General features: G+C 41.2%; 1 protein-coding gene across 2 annotated transcripts in view; it reads right to left on the bottom strand.

The window, feature by feature from the left end:
* The window catches only part of ATP8A1 (ATPase phospholipid transporting 8A1), a 105,192-nt gene extending 93,219 nt beyond the window's left edge, over window positions 1-11,973 (bottom strand). For both annotated transcript variants that reach the window (XM_057371756.1, XM_057371757.1), the window contains exons 1-3: window positions 11,765-11,973; window positions 4,173-4,287; window positions 2,117-2,216 (exon numbers count right to left, since the gene is read on the bottom strand). In XM_057371756.1, coding sequence (XP_057227739.1) covers window positions 2,117-2,216; window positions 4,173-4,287; window positions 11,765-11,813 — 264 coding nt within the window. In that variant the 5' untranslated portion in view covers window positions 11,814-11,973. The remainder of the gene's footprint in view (window positions 1-2,116; window positions 2,217-4,172; window positions 4,288-11,764) is intronic.
* Between the last annotated feature and the right edge of the window lie 5,747 nt (window positions 11,974-17,720).

The raw sequence follows: 17,720 nt of genomic DNA, 5'->3' as shown, positions 1-17,720 counted from the left end.
ACTAAACTTTCCAGTTTAGATTTTTGTTGGAGTGGACAATAGTCCAAGGTATTTTTGCTTCTTTATAGTTTTAACCTCTTAAGAGATATTTATGACAAATTTCAAAAGCTGCTTTCTGCCAGACTGCTGTAAAAAAAMCCATTTTTGCTAACCAGGTATGTGTACAGATGATGCAAGCAAAATGTAGGTAAAGTAAATTGGGAGAAAATGCAGCTGCTTTATGTGATATACATGGATGGTTATCCATAATCATCTTTATATTAACTAGAGTTCTTATTGGCAGCACTGATAATTGAAAGGRTTGCTGCCTTGACAGACTTAAAATGGGTAATGTGCTGTGATGACAACGAGAATTCTGCAAAAGAGGACATTAACTAGTGGTGTTTMCAAGTGGTTAAAAGAGACCCTCAATTTATCATAAAAAGATCTTAAAAACAGCCATTATTACTTATGAATTATACATGTTTATTTTTGCTACCACCACATTGTGCTTCTGAAAGAAAACAGGATGTTATACGTACATACGYTGTTTCTTACAAGACCAGTATAGATCTGTCTTCCAGGTTACTGTAGATGCTTTTCAAGGAATTAAACGGAAATGAGGCAGACAGTTACTGTTGGGCAAGTGACTGTATGTTGGCTACAAAGGACAGGGACCTAGAAATTCGCCAGCCATTTCCTACCTTTTCATTTCTACCTACATGTATGCCCGAATTYCCATTCCAATTGCATGTTGTTTTGCAGGCAAAATCTGAAAGCAAAAGGGTCACCAGCCTGTACTACAGTTCCATTATCCTCTATTTCCTTCTCCTGACAATGCAGTCTCACTGATAGCCTGACACACTAGGGGGGTTTAAAGTCCTAACCCTCCACTTCCTCACACTTCCAAATCCCCMTATTCTTTGTCTCTAGCTTGAGGTGCAACCCGGGGTACACTGCTGGACCACTGGATTAACCTGAGATAGCAGATGGGGTTAGCAGGATATTCATCTGGAAGACACAGGCTTGCAAGCAGAAAACCTGAACTTTTTTCTCCCTAGAAAACAGTGTAAGCTACCTACGCAGGTGTATCATGAAACTGCCCCAATCACAGCCTAAGCAAAGAAATTGGAGTAAGTTCAGAGGAATAAACTTTAACTTGCAAAAACATCGGAAGTGAGGAAGGAAAAGTACATAAAGCAGTTTCTGGGCCATTTTTCCAGTAATTTTTGTTTAGTACGTCAATCTCTAACACAATGACCTCCAAAGCAGACAAATCAACACATCCCAAACAATGCATTTGAAAATATGCAATCAAAAACTGTGTTTTTATCAAATAAGTTTGAAATGCAGAACTAGCCAATAATAATTATGACTGCATCTGAACACAGTTTAATTTTTCATTCATGATCAGCTAATGCATTCAAAGAACAGTATATTAAAAAAACCCACAACCTGCTTTATGAACATGGCAAAACTAAAATATTCTGAGAGATATGTGAAACGTTATGTACTTCTTCAAAAAAGTCTCAGTAAACTGWATCAGGATTTCACTTTACAAACATAGCTAATGAAGCTATGATGGTGGTATAAAAAGACCATGTGCTTCCTTCCTAATCAGTACATTGATCAGCTGGTTTACAGGAAATAATATATTGGACTCCACAACTGGTTTTCTTTGTCCAGGCTCAATCTTTATCTCTGAAAATAAATAGCCACTTCCCCTCAGCTGCAATTCCTGTCCCTCAAAAGAACCTACAGGATTAAAATTCACAGAGCTCATGTTTTTAGACTGTACCCCTGCAAAAGAAATGCCAACTAACTACAGGTAACAGTTTTCTGTATATGCCACATATTTTTAAATGGAATTTTCTTTTCACAAGTCTTTTTCACCCAACAATATTTCAGCTATACTTAACCCGTTTCACAGAAAAATCTTTGTGTGCATTTTGTTATCTCCAAGAAGTAAATAAAACACAAACCCAAGCATTTTATTAAAGATATGTCTACACGATACAGCTGTTTTGAGAGGCCAGCTAGCTTGGAAAGCATGGTACTGCAATCTCAGTATCTCTGCCTGTAACATAAACGCTCTCTTAGCAAATTTAAAACATTAGAATCTTACTGTTGATCTTACCTGAAGCAATGCAATAAAAAGAAAAAATGCATTAGCAGCTCTTCTGAACTGGGAATAAAGGAACCTTGGCAGGAATGTGATTATGTTGTACTTTGCAGTGCTGAAAGGAAGAGACAAAAACACATGCTATTATTATAGTATAAAAAAATTCTTCTAATATATTCTTTCCCTCTCAGTCATACAAGCTTTCAAATGAAACAGTTTGCCTTTTGATTTTAAACTGATATATATTGGATACTGAGTGTGTTTCTGCTAGGCTGGAAGAAGAGAAGATAATTTATCCTAGCAAAACAATCTCTGCTAAGCCATCATCACATGTTTGAGCTCCCAGCTCTTTGTCAGCCTTTAATATCTGAAAACAGACCACCATCATCTCAGGTCCTAAAATAATATATGTGAAAATAATCATACCAAAAACTTTTAATGAAAAGACTTGTAAGAATATCTTAATTTCTTTTAAAGTCAGTCATATTTACTTTGACTGCATAAAACAGTCAATATAAGGGAGAATGAATGTATCCTGCAAAAGATCTCAATACTGTCAAGTAACCAAACAAAAGACAAAAAGACAAGTTGTATATACCAATAAATAGCATTATAAAATTTCTCAATGTCATGGAAAATCCCACCACATTATTCTTAATGTCTACAAAATTTCTGCACATTATCAAAGGCACCTTCAGAAAACAAACCTACTTGGGGACACTGGTATCTTTGCCATTGATTTCCTTTCAATTTAGCAACACAACCAAAGATATTATCAGACCTAAACACACATTACTTACAAGTATTTATTGTATGACYTWATGTCTCAGTTTGAGACAATGTTTTCAGAGAAAAATGTTACAGAGTAAATGTTCCCTCTGAAGTGAAAAATTAGATAATWTTTTCCCACCAATATGAAATAGATGTTCAGGCAAAAGTGAAGAGTAAAAAGTAGTTTATTAACAAAACACAGTGCCCACAGGACACAGATAAAAAGTAACTGTTAGATATTTAAAACACAAGAACACACGCCACTCCCTCCCCCCACAAACCGCTCGGCCATGTGGTGCAGAGAAAAAGATGGCGGCTCCTGTTCCTGGGAAAAAAAGAAACAAAAGAAAAAAAAAAGTCCAGGCAGCTGCTCAGGCAACAGTGGCAAAACCTGGAGCAGTCTTCTCCTTACTGTGGATGAAACAGAGGGGTTTCTGTCGCCGGCTTGGCTTCTTCCGGAGGCCGGGACGAGACAAAGCAGTGCGGCTTACCCCCGCCGGCTGCCGAATTGCTCCAGAAGCAAAATCMCACCAGTTGGAGAAGGGGTGGTGACCCCACCTTTGCCCAAGCTAACAAACCCGAGCTAGCTAAACGGCAACAATGTAACTCCGCTGTRCACAGCAAGCAGGACCTCCCATGGTGCCGAGCTGAGCTCCAAAAGCCCATGTGCCTTTGGAGCCGTGGCAGCCCCGGCTTTTAAACTGCCCTCACTGCACCTGCCCCTTCTTCCAGGTTGGATTAATGGCGCAGACACCTTTTGGGCATACGYTGATGCAATATAGGAATACAGGATTGGCCCAACATCAACCCAAGACACTTAAAATTCATCAAAAGCAAACAAAAAAWCACGGCAAAAACCATCAGCGAAGTCCCTAAAGCCTGAACCTTGAACTGAAAACTAGTCTTGTATGCAACTATAACATCTTTGCAAGTGGCTGACTGAAAGTCAAGGGTTTCCAAAGCACAAATAATGCTATGTTCAAGTGCAGTACACCTGCATCAGCATTCAGCTGCCAGGAATAGATTCAAAGACAAACTGAACTGAAAACTGAGGAACAAATCCATCCTCTAGGGACATGTTGGTACAGCTGTAAAGCAGCTGTACCTTCCCCACCCCATTCTTAAAAATTCAGAAGGTCAGGGTTGTAACTGAAACACCTTATTTGTCTCATTTACTTTATTGGCCCTGCCAGTGTCTAAGACTGTCATTTGTGGTCAGTGGAAATGAGCTAAGTAGAATATACTACATATTTTCAATTTTGCTATGCAACATGCGATATTCTAATGTTTTCGTCAATACCTGACATGATTATTGCAGAATTTGGTTAGTTGGGGCTGATTGATGAATATAGTTCTCACTTCCTCTTGATCAGCTAGGGAAGTTTTCTCTGAAACATCCTCTGTCTTCTCATAGCCTGTAAAAACACAGCATGATTTTTCATATAAATAGATTTGCATACACAAGATTCAAGGCACTTCCTGAGACAAAAAGGACACTTATTGTGAATGTGAACTCAATGTATTTGCTTTTCTCAAGTAATGGCCCCTGAAAAAATCAAGTCTTTTTTATACAGTCAAGATGCTCAGTAAAAATGTACACCCCCCACAGATCATAATTACCTTGCAAAGGTAACTGAGAGTAGCGTAACAGTGAGACCTGCCAGCTCCCCCTGCACTCGTGATTGAATCTTATTAGGTCACATAGACTCTTGTATTGCCAGTTTGTTCAACTGTTCCCTAAACTGGTCCTTCTCCACCAAGGTATGACTTTTTTTTCTTTCAGACTTTGCAACTGTATCAGGAACCCGTGGTTCCTGAAGGCTGATCTTATCAGTAGAGACTAAAGGGGAGAAGACACTGTTTAACTACATCCCAGTCTTTTGTGTCCAGGTTCCCTGTGGCACGCAAAGGCCCCACCTTTCCCACAATCATCATCTTCCTGCTGTTATATCCAAAGGAGAACAAGAAGGGTATCTACAAGTCACTCACCAGATTAAACCCCAGGTAGGTTCTAACTTTGCCAGCTAAACCCATCTCTCTCTACTCCTCTACAGCCATCTTCCACTGCTTTGACCTCTTGTATTTTCCCTTTTTACACTTGAGCTTTGTCAGGGACTCCTTGCTAATTCATGGAATCATAGAATGGTCTGCRTTGGAAGGGATCTTAGAGATCATGTAGTTCCAACCCTCCTGTCATGGGCAGAGAASGTCCCAGTCAATCAGGTTACTCAGAACCCCATCTAGACTGGTCTTGCACACTTCCAGGGWTAGGGAATCCACAACCTCTCCAGGCAAACTGTTACTGCCTTATCATCCTTATAGTAAGTATTTTCTTCCTAATATCAAATCTAAATCTACCCTCCTTCAGTTTAAAGTCATTCTGCCTTGTCCTATCACTACATGCTCTTGTAAAAAGCTCTTGTAGGTCCATGCCCTTTAGATACTGGAAGGCTGCTAGAAGGTTTCCTTGGAGCCTCCTCTTCCTCAGGCTGAACAGCCTCAACTCTCTCAGCCTGTCTTCATAGATATGTTCCAGGTCTGTGATCAAGTGGCCCTCCTCTGCACTTGCTCAAACAAATCTACATCTTTCTTATGCTGGGGCCCCAGAGTTGGATGCAATACTCCAGGTGAGGGTCACAAGAGCAGAGAAGATGGGCAGAAGCACCTCTCTTGACCTGCTGGTCATGCCACTTTTGATGTGGCCCAGGATGTGGTTGGCCTCCAGGGCTCCAAATGCACATTGCCGACTCCTGTGCTCATCCACCAACATCCCCAAGTTCTTCTCCACAGGGCTGCTGTCAGTCCATTTTCCATCCAAACTGTATTAATGCTTGGGATTGCCCTGACCCTCAGGTGCAGTACCTTGCACTTGGCCTTGCTGAACTTCATAAGGTTCACACAGACCAACATSTAAAGACTGTCAAGGTGCCACATCCCTTTCCTCTCCTCCAGCATTTGTCAACTGCATCACACAGCTTGGCATCTTTAGCAAACTTGMTGAGGGGGTCACACAATCCCACCATCCAAATCACTGCCAAAGATGTYAAAAAAAGTGTCAATTCCCATACCAACCCCTAAAGAATGCCACTTGCCATTTCTTTCTACAGATTTTCTTTGTGACACTAACCAGATTTTTCCCAGAGAAGTGACATCAGTATATTCTTTATSTTGTGTGTGCTTAACTTGAAATAATTTTATTAGACTCACTGACATTCCCAGCACCTGTCTCCACTAGTCAGTGAAAGCTGAGCTTTCTGTACATACTTCTATGAACTATAAGGAATCTCGTGCCAACCAGCATCCCAACTTCCATCTGTAAAAGGGGATACCAATGTATTCTTCTCTCCCAAGGCTTTCCACTAATGTTTTGTCAACCACACAGCCACAACATTGCTGAAAACAGGCCTAAGCAGTCTTCAGGCTGGAGCTTGTGAAGTACCAACATGTAGAGCATAAATCAATCACCATAAAGTTTTAACATGATAACAATAATCTGTGTGTATATTGGTGCTTGTTAAATATACACTGTTCATTCTGTATGAGAATAAGACACTGAAAACACCTATGTCATAATGCAAATGAATACATCATAATGTACAGCATGTCAAGGATAACTWAGGCTGTACATGAAAACTCAATGCTTATTTGTAAAGCATGTTTTAGAAATACTTGCAAACAGGTTAGGCAAAACCAAATCATTCTCCAGTCTACTGGCCCAGTACATTGCCTCTTACCTATTATATTCAAAATACATTTTGGACAGCACTTTGCAAGGTCAAGTCTCCACACACTGAGAAAAGACTCAGCAGAAACTTTTAATTTCATGCCATTTGGCATTCATAATTCACCAACTCTATTATGATACCGGAATCCCCCTAACACATTCACCCTCTGCAGTTTCCTTGCCCAATGAAAGGCAYACAAGTATGTGTCTCGAGAAGTCTCTCCAGAGAAAGGGCAGCCAGCCTAACAGACTGGCCCACCTCAACAGGTGCCAACACAATACTCAAGGAACCACAAAAGGCTCATGCAGCAGCCCAAGCCAACAACAACAACAAAAAAACACCCACCAAAGTGCAAATAAATAAGTAACCAATGAAACAAACAAACACAGTCCCCAAACCAATAAGAGCTTCTTTCAACAAGAGCATCCACTGAAGACCATATTTTGCTTCCGAACAATAAATGTGGAAGAAGCATCTTTCTTCAACCACACAGCATTTACAGAGACTCCTCCTAAACAAGTCTTGACTATAAAGTTTTTACATTATTGAAACAACAACAGTAAACTCTCAAGAGTAAACACTATCTTAGTATTTTTCATACCTCTAAGTATTCCTTTGGGTAGGGTATTTTAACACTTTCAGCTTTCATTCCTTGAAAGTCTTTTTGTTACAGAAATAGGACAAGGTTACATACAGATACACTGTAATATGGAAGGAAGGAAAGAAAACCCAACCAAATTACCAAAATGATTGTAATACACTTCTCATAATCATTAAAAAAATATTTTTTATTCTCCAAGTAGAACTTTACTTTCAAAATCTTTGAAAGCTCATGCTGTAGCCAAGAACCTCTTAAAGAACTAAGTGCTGTGGTTTAACCTGGCAGGCAGCTACACACCACACAGACACACTCCCCTACTCCCAGTGCTGGGTAGAGAATCAGAAAAAAGGTAAAACACATGGACTGAGACAAAGATAGTTTAGCAGAACAGGAAAGAAGGGAAAGTAGTAATAATGATTAAAACATATACAAAACAAATGATGCACTACTTCTCACCAACGACTGACCAATGTCCGTCCAGTCCCTAAGCAGCAGGCTGCCAGCCTCTGTCAGCTCTCTCCTAGCTTTGTTGCTCAGCATAATGCCAAAAGGTATGGGATATGCCTTTGGTCAGCTGGAAGTCAGCTGCCCTTGCCTGTCACCCTTCCCAAATTTTTGTGAACTCCTAGCCTCCTCCCTGGCAGGGTAGTATGAGATGCTGACAAATCCCTGACTTAGTGCAAGCACTGCTCAGCAACAACTAAAAAATCTATGTATTATCAACATTATTCTCATCCTAAATCCAAAACATGGCACTGTATCAGCTACTAGGAAGCAAACTAAGTCTATCCCAGCCAAAGCCAAGACAGTCAGTTTGCTAGYTCATGTTTCTGAAGAATGTGGCACATTCAAAGATGGAATTGTTATGAAAAAGAAGATGCCTTTCTTTGAAACATTATTGTTTCAATGCCATGACAGACCTTCAGTGACAGAACAGGCAGTGGGAAACTGATCTATCACTCTCTCCTTCTGAGGAGTCAGAAAACAGAAGGGAATTTAAACAACCTGCTTGAACCTGCTGGTACTACTGAGATAGCCAAGCCTGTCTCGACCAAGTTTTTTCACTGTTGTGAAACACTGGGATCTAAACATACATGGCAGAAAAAAAAMCCCAGACACAAGTGACTAAAATGATCACTACATCTGGTAACATTTCATATAGACCTAAAGATCATGAGCAGAAATACCTAASGATATATTAAGCAGTACAAAACCAGATAGTCTGCTGAAGACAATCTGATGACTACTACAGAATTTCAAAATACATTTCTTCTTCATGTGAAAGTCATCTCATCTTCCCCAAGTTCAGCTTAGGGGTACTAAGTAGTCAGAAGTACTAGTAGTACTTCTAACTAGTAGTTTAGTTAGAAGAACTATTTATTATCTCTTAGTTTTGGTCATGGCACCTCAAATCTCTATCCTTTCTCAATGACCTACTATGTTCACTGAACTCCACCAACACACAGAAGAAAAGGATTAATGCTTCAGTCTTCAGAGAACCCTAATAAGAACTGCCAAGAACAATTCCACTCTCCCAGGAGCTCACAAAGGAAATAAAATTACTTGAATGATTCCATTTTTTATTATTTAATAGATGAATATATTAACTGTGAAGCTATATATAGCTAAAATAACCACAGTTAGTTATTGTATTTAATAAAGTTTTATGTAGGCCACACTTCTCAAAGATTCCCCATGTGTTTTGCAGTTGCAGAATACATGGGACCAATATCCTAAATTTGTTTAAGAGGGCCACATCTTCTGTGCCTTGAGCGAGACTTTATTGATAAACATACCACTTTAGAATGGTAAGCAGCAGGTGCTCTTTGCAACAAGATAATTAACAAAAAAACTTTATTAAAACACGGTTATAAGCAAGCATGCATGGTTATCCTTTATCAGCCATGAAGAACCTGCAGAGGTTTGGAAGAATGGCACAACATCAGTAGCTCATTTTTGTTCAAATTCTTTTCCATATGCAGGTAGCATGTTGGCTTACAGATCCTAAAACACCTACAATTTTTATTTTGCAATAATTTACAGACTGTAGAGTCAATTCTTCTGTGCAACTGTTGACCACTTCTTGGGAATGATACATGTACACATAATTCCAAGTTTTATTTGAGCACAGCAACTGATTTTTTTCTAGTGACACTATCACTACCWCTTCATGTGAGACAGAGCTTAGTTTTTTTCTGTGATGACTTCAAGACAGTTCAGCCTGATAAAGTAGTTGATGATCCATGGAAATGGTCTCTGAAGCAGAAATTAGTTGCTGCAGTGACAGGAGAGAAAAAAGGGATTTTAATCCCGAAGATACTATACAAAAATTCTAGAATAAGGAAAGTAATACTAAGCTTGTCTGTCAAACCCCCACAAGTCTTAGGCCACTCTAAGAAATAGTCCACACCATGCCAACAGTCATGTAAGCTGTTGTTTGTGATTACAGTATGACTAGTGTTCCAAGAACACAGAGGGACCTGCCCTGCCAGTAACAACTCCTCACCGGGGGGTTTTGGTGGAGTTCTCCGAAAGCAGCCTTATCATCACTGTACATAGTGCTTATCTAAGAGACTTGTGTGATTGCCAGAACTAGGGTTTTACAGTTCCTTTATGTCCTTGTCAAATACTGAGCCCCACATGGCAGAGAGCTGGACCTCTCTCTTTTAGAAATTAGCAGCATTTACTTACAAAGAGCTGTTTAGAAATGACAACTACATAGTCCAAACGTGTGGACTAATTAGACTTGAAAGCATACATCTCAAAATGAAAAAAAGGAAAAGACTCATTAACGTTGGTTTCATTGTGAACTATGTATAAAAAAACTTGAACTAAATATAGATAAAATTAATTAGCATCRCATTAATATAAGACTAAGAAAACAGTAGTACTACATATACGGTAAAGTACAGTGTAAGTCATATAGAATCAACTCCACTGGCATAATTGAAAAAATTATCACATCATTTTGCAAAAGTTAAGTTTCTTAAAAGACGGTTTATACTTATGGTCAGTCCTAAAGTAAGTGTTTTTTGGTAAGCTTCTCAAACACAGTATTCAACTGCTTCACAGTCATTCAGCCTTCAAAAATACACCAGAATCTYTTTTCCCCCCTTTTACTGCCATTGTAAATCTTAAGATAGCCAGTTACCTTCAGGGAACATCACATTTACTCAGTTAATGACCATTAAGARTTCTGTAATTAGATAATTTCAAAGAGAGCATCAATTTTCCCGATTTATTTATGCAGTGCTCAGCTTGCAGTGAAAACCTATTGTCTGGAACGAGGGTAAGTGGAAAAGAACTGAAATTAAGCACTAAAAAATTGGACATTTACCTAGTTGCATTATATGCATCTACTATTCACTGTGAGTATAGCAGGACTGCTGCTCTGATTGTAAACAGATTTCAAAAGTGCTCCTGAAAGGACGGGCATTCCCCCTGTCTTCTTAGAAAGATGCATCCTTCTATTTCTTCGCGGCTAACATTTCCTAGGCAGAGGCAGAGGCAGAGGCAGTCCTCCTACAAACCTACTTTTGGTGGAGGAAGGCATATAACATGGTAAAACTGTAAAAGAACATCAAGCTAACAACCCACTTCTAATCGTTGTTTCGTTGTGCTTTTCCTTGCTCAAAAAATTAAATAAAATATTCTTTGTTTGAAAGAAGGAAGAAAGATGAAGGGAGGGAGTTTCTGCCTCCCCATACCAAGCAAAGCAAAGCAAAGCAAAGCAAAAAAGAAAAAAGAAATGAACCTGATGTATGCTTTTAAGTAAGGAACTTTCACACAAGAGGATAAACCCTGCACATACCTGCCTCAACACTTCTTGTGTCGTTTATTGCCAGGACACTTGTGTCGTTTATTGCCGGTTATTGTTACCTACAGCAACCAAAAACCACAGGCTGTCCCAACATATGGCTGCTTTGGGGTCCACGATATCAAACTTTACTTTTGCATGCAATAAATCTTATAGTAATGTAATTTCACTGCAGTGATTCTTTTCACAAGGCAGTTGCCGACACGTTATCTGAAGGCTAAGCAATTCCGCTTAGGTACGAGACATCAGCACGGYCCGAAGCTTCCTGGCACACGCCATGTATCAGAAACGCGTATTTCTGATAATCGGAGCACACGTACACTCTACACACAAAAGGGGGATTCCGGCTGATTCCCGGGCCGAGAACCCCCGGCCATGAGCCACCGCTGCCGCTTGGGGTCGGCGAGCCGCGCAGCGGGGAAAATGAAACCACCGACCGCCTCTGCCATCGCTGAGCGGCAAAATGCTGCCCGAGGCTCCCCGGGCATCGACAACCATAAATACGAGGCCTCCTTGAGAGCACCGGCACCGCTCACGCCCCAGGCTGGGGTCGGTGACGCCGCAGCCCCACCGGGGGCGCACCCCACGACCGGAGACCACGGYGGGGAACGCGGCGGCGGCGCCGCGACACCGGCTCCCACCGCCCCCTCCCGGCCAGGCGGCGCAGACCCCGCCGCGGCTCCGCGCCGGAACGCCGCCCGGGCTCCGCCGTCTCTCCCTGCCGGTGCGGACAGGCGGGCGGCTCTTACCCTCTGCGCGGGAGCGGATCTCGGACACCGTTTTCTGCACCGCCGGCATCGCCGGGGCGGTGGCGCGGCCGCCTCTTTCCAACGGCGCACCCTGCACCTGCCGCGCGTCGGAGCGCGCCCTGCGCCGCTGCGAGGCCCGGGGCGAGGGCGGTGGGTCCCGACGGCGGCGGCGGCTCCTCCGGCAGCCCGAGGCAGCGCCTCTGCCCGGCTGCGCCTCTCCCCGCTGGCGGCGCCGCTCCTCACTGACAGCCGCGGCGCCCGCGCTCCGCACTCACCGGCCCCCTCCGGAACCTACCAACTCCGCCTCCCCCCTCCCCGCCTCCTTGTCCCGAGGCGTCCCGCCGCCATCTCTCCGTTCCCCCGGGCTCAGGCTTGTCGGCTCGCTGCGCCTAACCGGGCACCGGCACTATGGCGGTCAATGTCCCGTCTCTGGAGCGAGCCAAAGGCTCCCCGTGCTCCCCTCACCCCGTGACGCGGGGGAATGGAACGCGCCGAGCCCTGGGCCGCTGCCCGGCGCTGGGGGCGGGCGGGGGAAGCCCCGGGGAAGGTCGCCCGGTGTCTCCGGCAGCCGCGGCGGGCGGGACCGGGGGCCGGGCGGGCTGAGCGGGGCCCCGCCAGGCGTGTGCAGCCCTGCGGCCTCGGCGGGGGCCAGGGGGCGGAGGGCAGCAGGCCCGGCGGGGAAGTGTTGGAGCTGCTCAGCCGCGATTGTGTGCGGAGCGGACTCCTTTCCTCTGTCGGTCTTGCACGCTGCTGAGCGAGGTGTAAATGGAGCGAGGGGCGCGGTGGGGGCTGGAGGTGTTCGTGCGGAGAGGGAATTTGAAACSGTGTTCAGTAGCCCTCATTCAGGGGAAGAGAGGGTTGGTGCCGCGCTCTGTTTGACAGGCAGCCTTCAAACTCTCGCCCAGCTTTTTATTTTTAATCTCAGTCAGGATGCCGCAGTTTGACAGCCGTGAGTCAGTGTGAATCCAGGCGCTCCTGCGTGGGCTGTTGGAACTGAGGTCCCAGTCGCAGATGCCTCGGGCGGAAGCAGCAGCAGCACTTKTACTTCAAGATTGTGATTGTGACACTGAGGTGACTGCAACARGCTGAGCAGTGCGTCTGCCGCATGTTGTCCCTCTGTGTCGGTAAAAACAGCCGCGGTAAAAACAGAATGCAGAAGAAAATAGGAAAGGTGATGGGATTTGGAGGAAGGTTTACTTGGCATAGTTATGTCGTGCATCTGTTTCAGTCAGGCATGAAGCATACTAGCTGCCTAGAGAATGATGGAAGTTAAGAAATTGAATAAAGCTACCATTGTCCCATGCATCTTGAGAGGATTTGAAGCTGACGTATTCACTAAAGGCCACCATTGTGTCCTCCAGAAAGTACATAACACATTACAGATATAGGATTGCTGCTGTTTTCACTGTAGAACATACACACCCTTGCCCTTCTTAATAGCAACAGAATGAATCTTTCTTTGATAAAATTGTATAAATTTAATCTCTTAAATGGATCAAGCAAAACATGTAGATGTTGTTGCTGCTTAGGGAGATGGTTTAGTGGTGGACATGGCACTATTATGTGAATGGTTGGACTCAATGATCTTAGAGGTCTTTTTCGGCATTCATGATTTTATGATTCTATGAAGCAGCGCTTCATTCATGGAGGAAAGTGAACCAAGAATTTGTTTTTCTTAAAAGCCAAGCTCAGATACCAAGCAAGAGTAATACTTTACTTCAGAGAACACAGCATTAGGAAATAAATACTGTGGATTTCTTTCAGGTCACAGGCCATAAAACCTGCTTTATACTATCCTACATCATCCTATGCAGCCATCTGTGTGGGTTGTTTGTGCTTTTGTGGGTACTGAGGTGTTTTTTTTTTGTTTTTTTTTGTTTGTTTTTTTTTTTTAGAACCAGAACTAAGGATTGTAGAAAGATCTCTCTTTATGCATTTTTCTGGTAAAACAAAGTGCCTGGAAACAACATGCATTGCTCATCCAGTTTTAAGAAATATTCAGTGTGGGTCAGTCTGCCGTGGGCAGTCTTGGCCAGTGCAAGTTGCTTTCAGCAAGAAACAGCTTCTAGTTTCCTATGAGATTCCATTGAAGCCTGACTGAAGCAGTCATTTAGAAGACTCGACATATATCTAAATATATGYGTATATATACACACATGTAAACATGTATATATATGCATATAAACATATATATATAACATTGACACACACACACACTCCTCTCTCTCTCTCTCTCTCTCTATATATATATATATATATAAACCTCCCAGCATAAATAGGGCTCTTTAGTAAAAGAGGATATTGAGTGGGGTGGGAGTGGTGCTTTGTAATTTCTAGCAGCTACACTATTGTTAAAAGGCTGCAATGAAACTGTGAAACTCACTATAAATCAATATAGATGCCAAACAACATGCATTTTCCCCCAAATTACTGCAGTGCTGGTGAAAAATAGGATTGTCACTTAAATCCACATTTGGATGCTATTTTAGTCTAAACTGTTTTTTACTTTTTTGGCTGTAATATCCCTGGCAAGTGGTCCTTATTACTGATACCTTTGGGCAGCTGGAAGTGTACCCTCTTGAGAATGGAAGATATTATAACAGTGCTGCCAAGTGTTACTTAAAACTGTGGATAGTTATTTTACAAATAAGGCCACTATCCACCTCACAAAACAGCGCAGCAACAAAATTACTAGCTTTATTCTTGGTATACTTTTGTGTGCTCTTGAGTTACTATGAAAACTTAATGGTCTTTTCTTTTTCAATAAAAAGCCTTTTTAAAGTTATAGCCTGAGTAATACTTGAAAAAATTAGTAAGGTTTATTAAATCTTACCATCAGTGAAGAATTTCTTCAGTTTTCCAGTTTTTATTCTACAAAATCTCAATGGTAAGATAAACATGTTTAACCATTTAGTTACCCAGCAGACTGTTCATCCAGATGTCATCCAAWTGTATGAAACTCAGCCACTCTATTTCCTAACAGTCCCCATCCACTTGCAACATTACTCCCGGAGAAGCACACAGTGTCTGTTTCTTCTACCTTTCCCCGACAAGATCTGCCAGCAGAATCAACTGGCCCTTGTATTTATTTCTTTCCTTTGGAAAACAACTGTAAGAGCTCCATCCTTTCACCTCTTCTACATAAACAGAGCTTGTGTTACTCAAGAAGTTTCCACCTCCACACAGCACCCTTCTTGTTTTGGTACAAACAGGTCAGAAAAGGCTTCTGCTGCATTTTAAGCTGAGAKTATGCTCAGTTTATCCACTTGAGAATATGCTCTATATTTAAGGAATCCAGTATTTCTTTTTGGATCATCACTTGCTTGGAATGTACATGACAGGACTGCGAAACAGGAGCAAGCCAGTCAGCTTTCTAGTGCAGCTGTATATTAAACAATATGCGTATATTCTGCTTTAAAGATTAGATGACACTCTTAGTTGAGTTTCCTCTTCAATTTCAATGTGTGTTTTGAAATATGTGGGAGCTCTGGTGGAACAGATAGAAATTTATTAGCATTAATTTATTAGCACACACTATCTTTTGGAACAAAAGAGGACAGAAACCTCATTTTTTAAATATATGCATAAAAATTGCATATTCATCGAGATGAATAAGTTATTTCAGACAGAGAAAATGTCTTGCAATGACAGCTCAGTGTTGAGCTAGTAAAAGAAAATAGTGAGAGGATGCGTGTTTATTCATACATCAAAAAAAGCACCTCCACTACTCCATAGTTTGATGATTTGACTGAGTTATGATGATCCAGTCTTATCTCACCATTTTGTCTCTAATGGCTTTCAGTGCTATGGACTACTAAACCCAACTCAGATGTGTTCTTGCAAATGGTGTAAACACTTATTTTATTAGAAGGTATAGAAGTTTCCATTATTTCGGTACACCAGCCATGCACTGTAGTAGCCTTACTTTACCAGAGTAAGAACTACTGTATATAACATGACGGCATGTACAAAACAGGATAAATGAGGTCTGCAGGCTTGAAGTTTTCACAAACTTGACATATAAAAAAATTTAATCTAGATTTTTCCAGTAATGCTATTAATGCATATGAAGTGGTGCAATTTACCTTTCTGATATATTGACAGAAAACAAGTGGCCAGGTTTCATACAGTAGTGGAAGAGAAAATTAATACTGGAACTTTTACTTCTTTTCCAGAGCTTTGTGGAAAGGATTTCTGATATATGTATTTTTCTGCTTCATAGGATACTGAAGCTCTTCAAATAATCCCAAATTCTTGTAATATTTTAACCATTACTTTTTAAATTTAATACACAAGATACTCCCATTTGCATGGGAAGTGTCTAATGAAGTTTTATAAATAGCTACATCTAAAATTCGAAAAGGTACAGGGAAACAGCCATTTTAGCTCAGATGAGTGTATAGTTTACTAGGAAACTATGTATGGTATTGTTGAAGACAGCTGGTACTGTGCTCAAAGGAGCAATAACATATTTTTTCTTTCTTTACTTCCTTTGACCCTCTGAAAGGGTAATACTTACAGGCTTTGTGTACTGGTTTTTAAATCCATTGTGTGTATGTCTAAGCATAAGCTTCTGCTAACTGTTTTATAAGCAGATCAGATTAAGTGCTTTAAAATTCTTCCTGAAACCATTAAAATGGTRATAAATTTTACTTACAAAATTACATGTTAACTTGTTATTTTCTAAACTTTGGAATTTCTCATGTTAGTTTTTTAATCTTCTCAGATAAATATATTTCCAAAGGAAGTTCTAAAAAATAATTTGACTTGCTGATATTTCAAGTACTCCCAGTGAAATTCCAGACTGTTAATTTGGTGGTATAACAGAAAGCTACAAATCTTCTGTTTGCCCAAATGTTATGTCTGTGAAATTTTCATTATAGAATGTGCTTCTTCTGTCCAAGCCAGTGTAAATTTATATCAAGTGTATCCTTTATGATTATGAAAGACAAAAATTCTCTTTCCCTGAGGCAAGATATGTTAATAAARGAAACCTCAACCCCATGAAGTGGGTATTTAGACATATAGAATGTGCCACAAAACACATGAAATAATTCAGTCTCTAGGCTGATTTATAGAAACCTGGGAAGGCATTCCTGCTAGTTTCTTACTTGGCTGCTGTAGCAGGGCCTGAGAGCATAATCGAATCAGAGGAAAGAAAAAAAGCCAGAAAAAACAGAAACAAAGCAGATCCACAGTCTAACAAATAGATGATACATCTATATATCCTGTTCTTTGTAGTTCAAGCTCTATACGTGAGCCTAAATGTCCTAAATCAAATTTTCTTTATACTTTTCTAGATTCACATTCAGGACACTAACACTGAAGGGAGAAAAATACTTAAGGRTATATTATTCCATTGCATAAACCCAAACTCATGGTTTCTTGCAAAGGAACTATGCAAGAACATGTTCTCTCGTGTGCATCCTGTAACACTATRTGGCAGCATCAGTTGGCCCACATCAGACATGCAAGTTCCTGAAATGCTATGATCTCACATTTAAAGGGAAGTGTGGCAGTTGGAAGCAGCCAACCTACAGATGTTCACAGTGGTGCAATGCACCTGCAGTCAGTTCTTGGTCTATTTTGTAGGTTGGCCTTGAAAAGACAGTAAAGTTAATACTAAATGTGCCATCAGGAGCATTCCTTTGGTCAGCGAAGTGAGTGTATCAGTACTTCTTTGAATCTACCTCATTATCCTTTTCTTTCATATCTTCTTTTCTACATGTGTAGAGAACATACATATCTTTTCCTAAAATAGGCTTTCCCACAACTCAAGCTGCCAGAATGATGGGATGGATACAGATAGAGAGACTATGATGTAGGAAGAGATCTTTGGGGACCTCTGCTGTCTTCATTGTGCCATTTACTTCTTTAGGAGTAATTCTCAACTTTGGAAGCCTTTATTTATTTTTTGAATTTTATTTATTTCAAAGGTACAAAGTGATTGGACAGG

This window comes from Malurus melanocephalus, unplaced genomic scaffold, assembly GCF_030028575.1.
Source record: "Malurus melanocephalus ecotype Western Australia unplaced genomic scaffold, MMel_1.1 scaffold_157, whole genome shotgun sequence".
NCBI lineage: Eukaryota > Metazoa > Chordata > Aves > Passeriformes > Maluridae > Malurus > Malurus melanocephalus.
The sequence above is the reverse complement of the archived record's forward strand: the minus strand, read 5'-3'. Positions and strand labels throughout refer to the sequence as shown.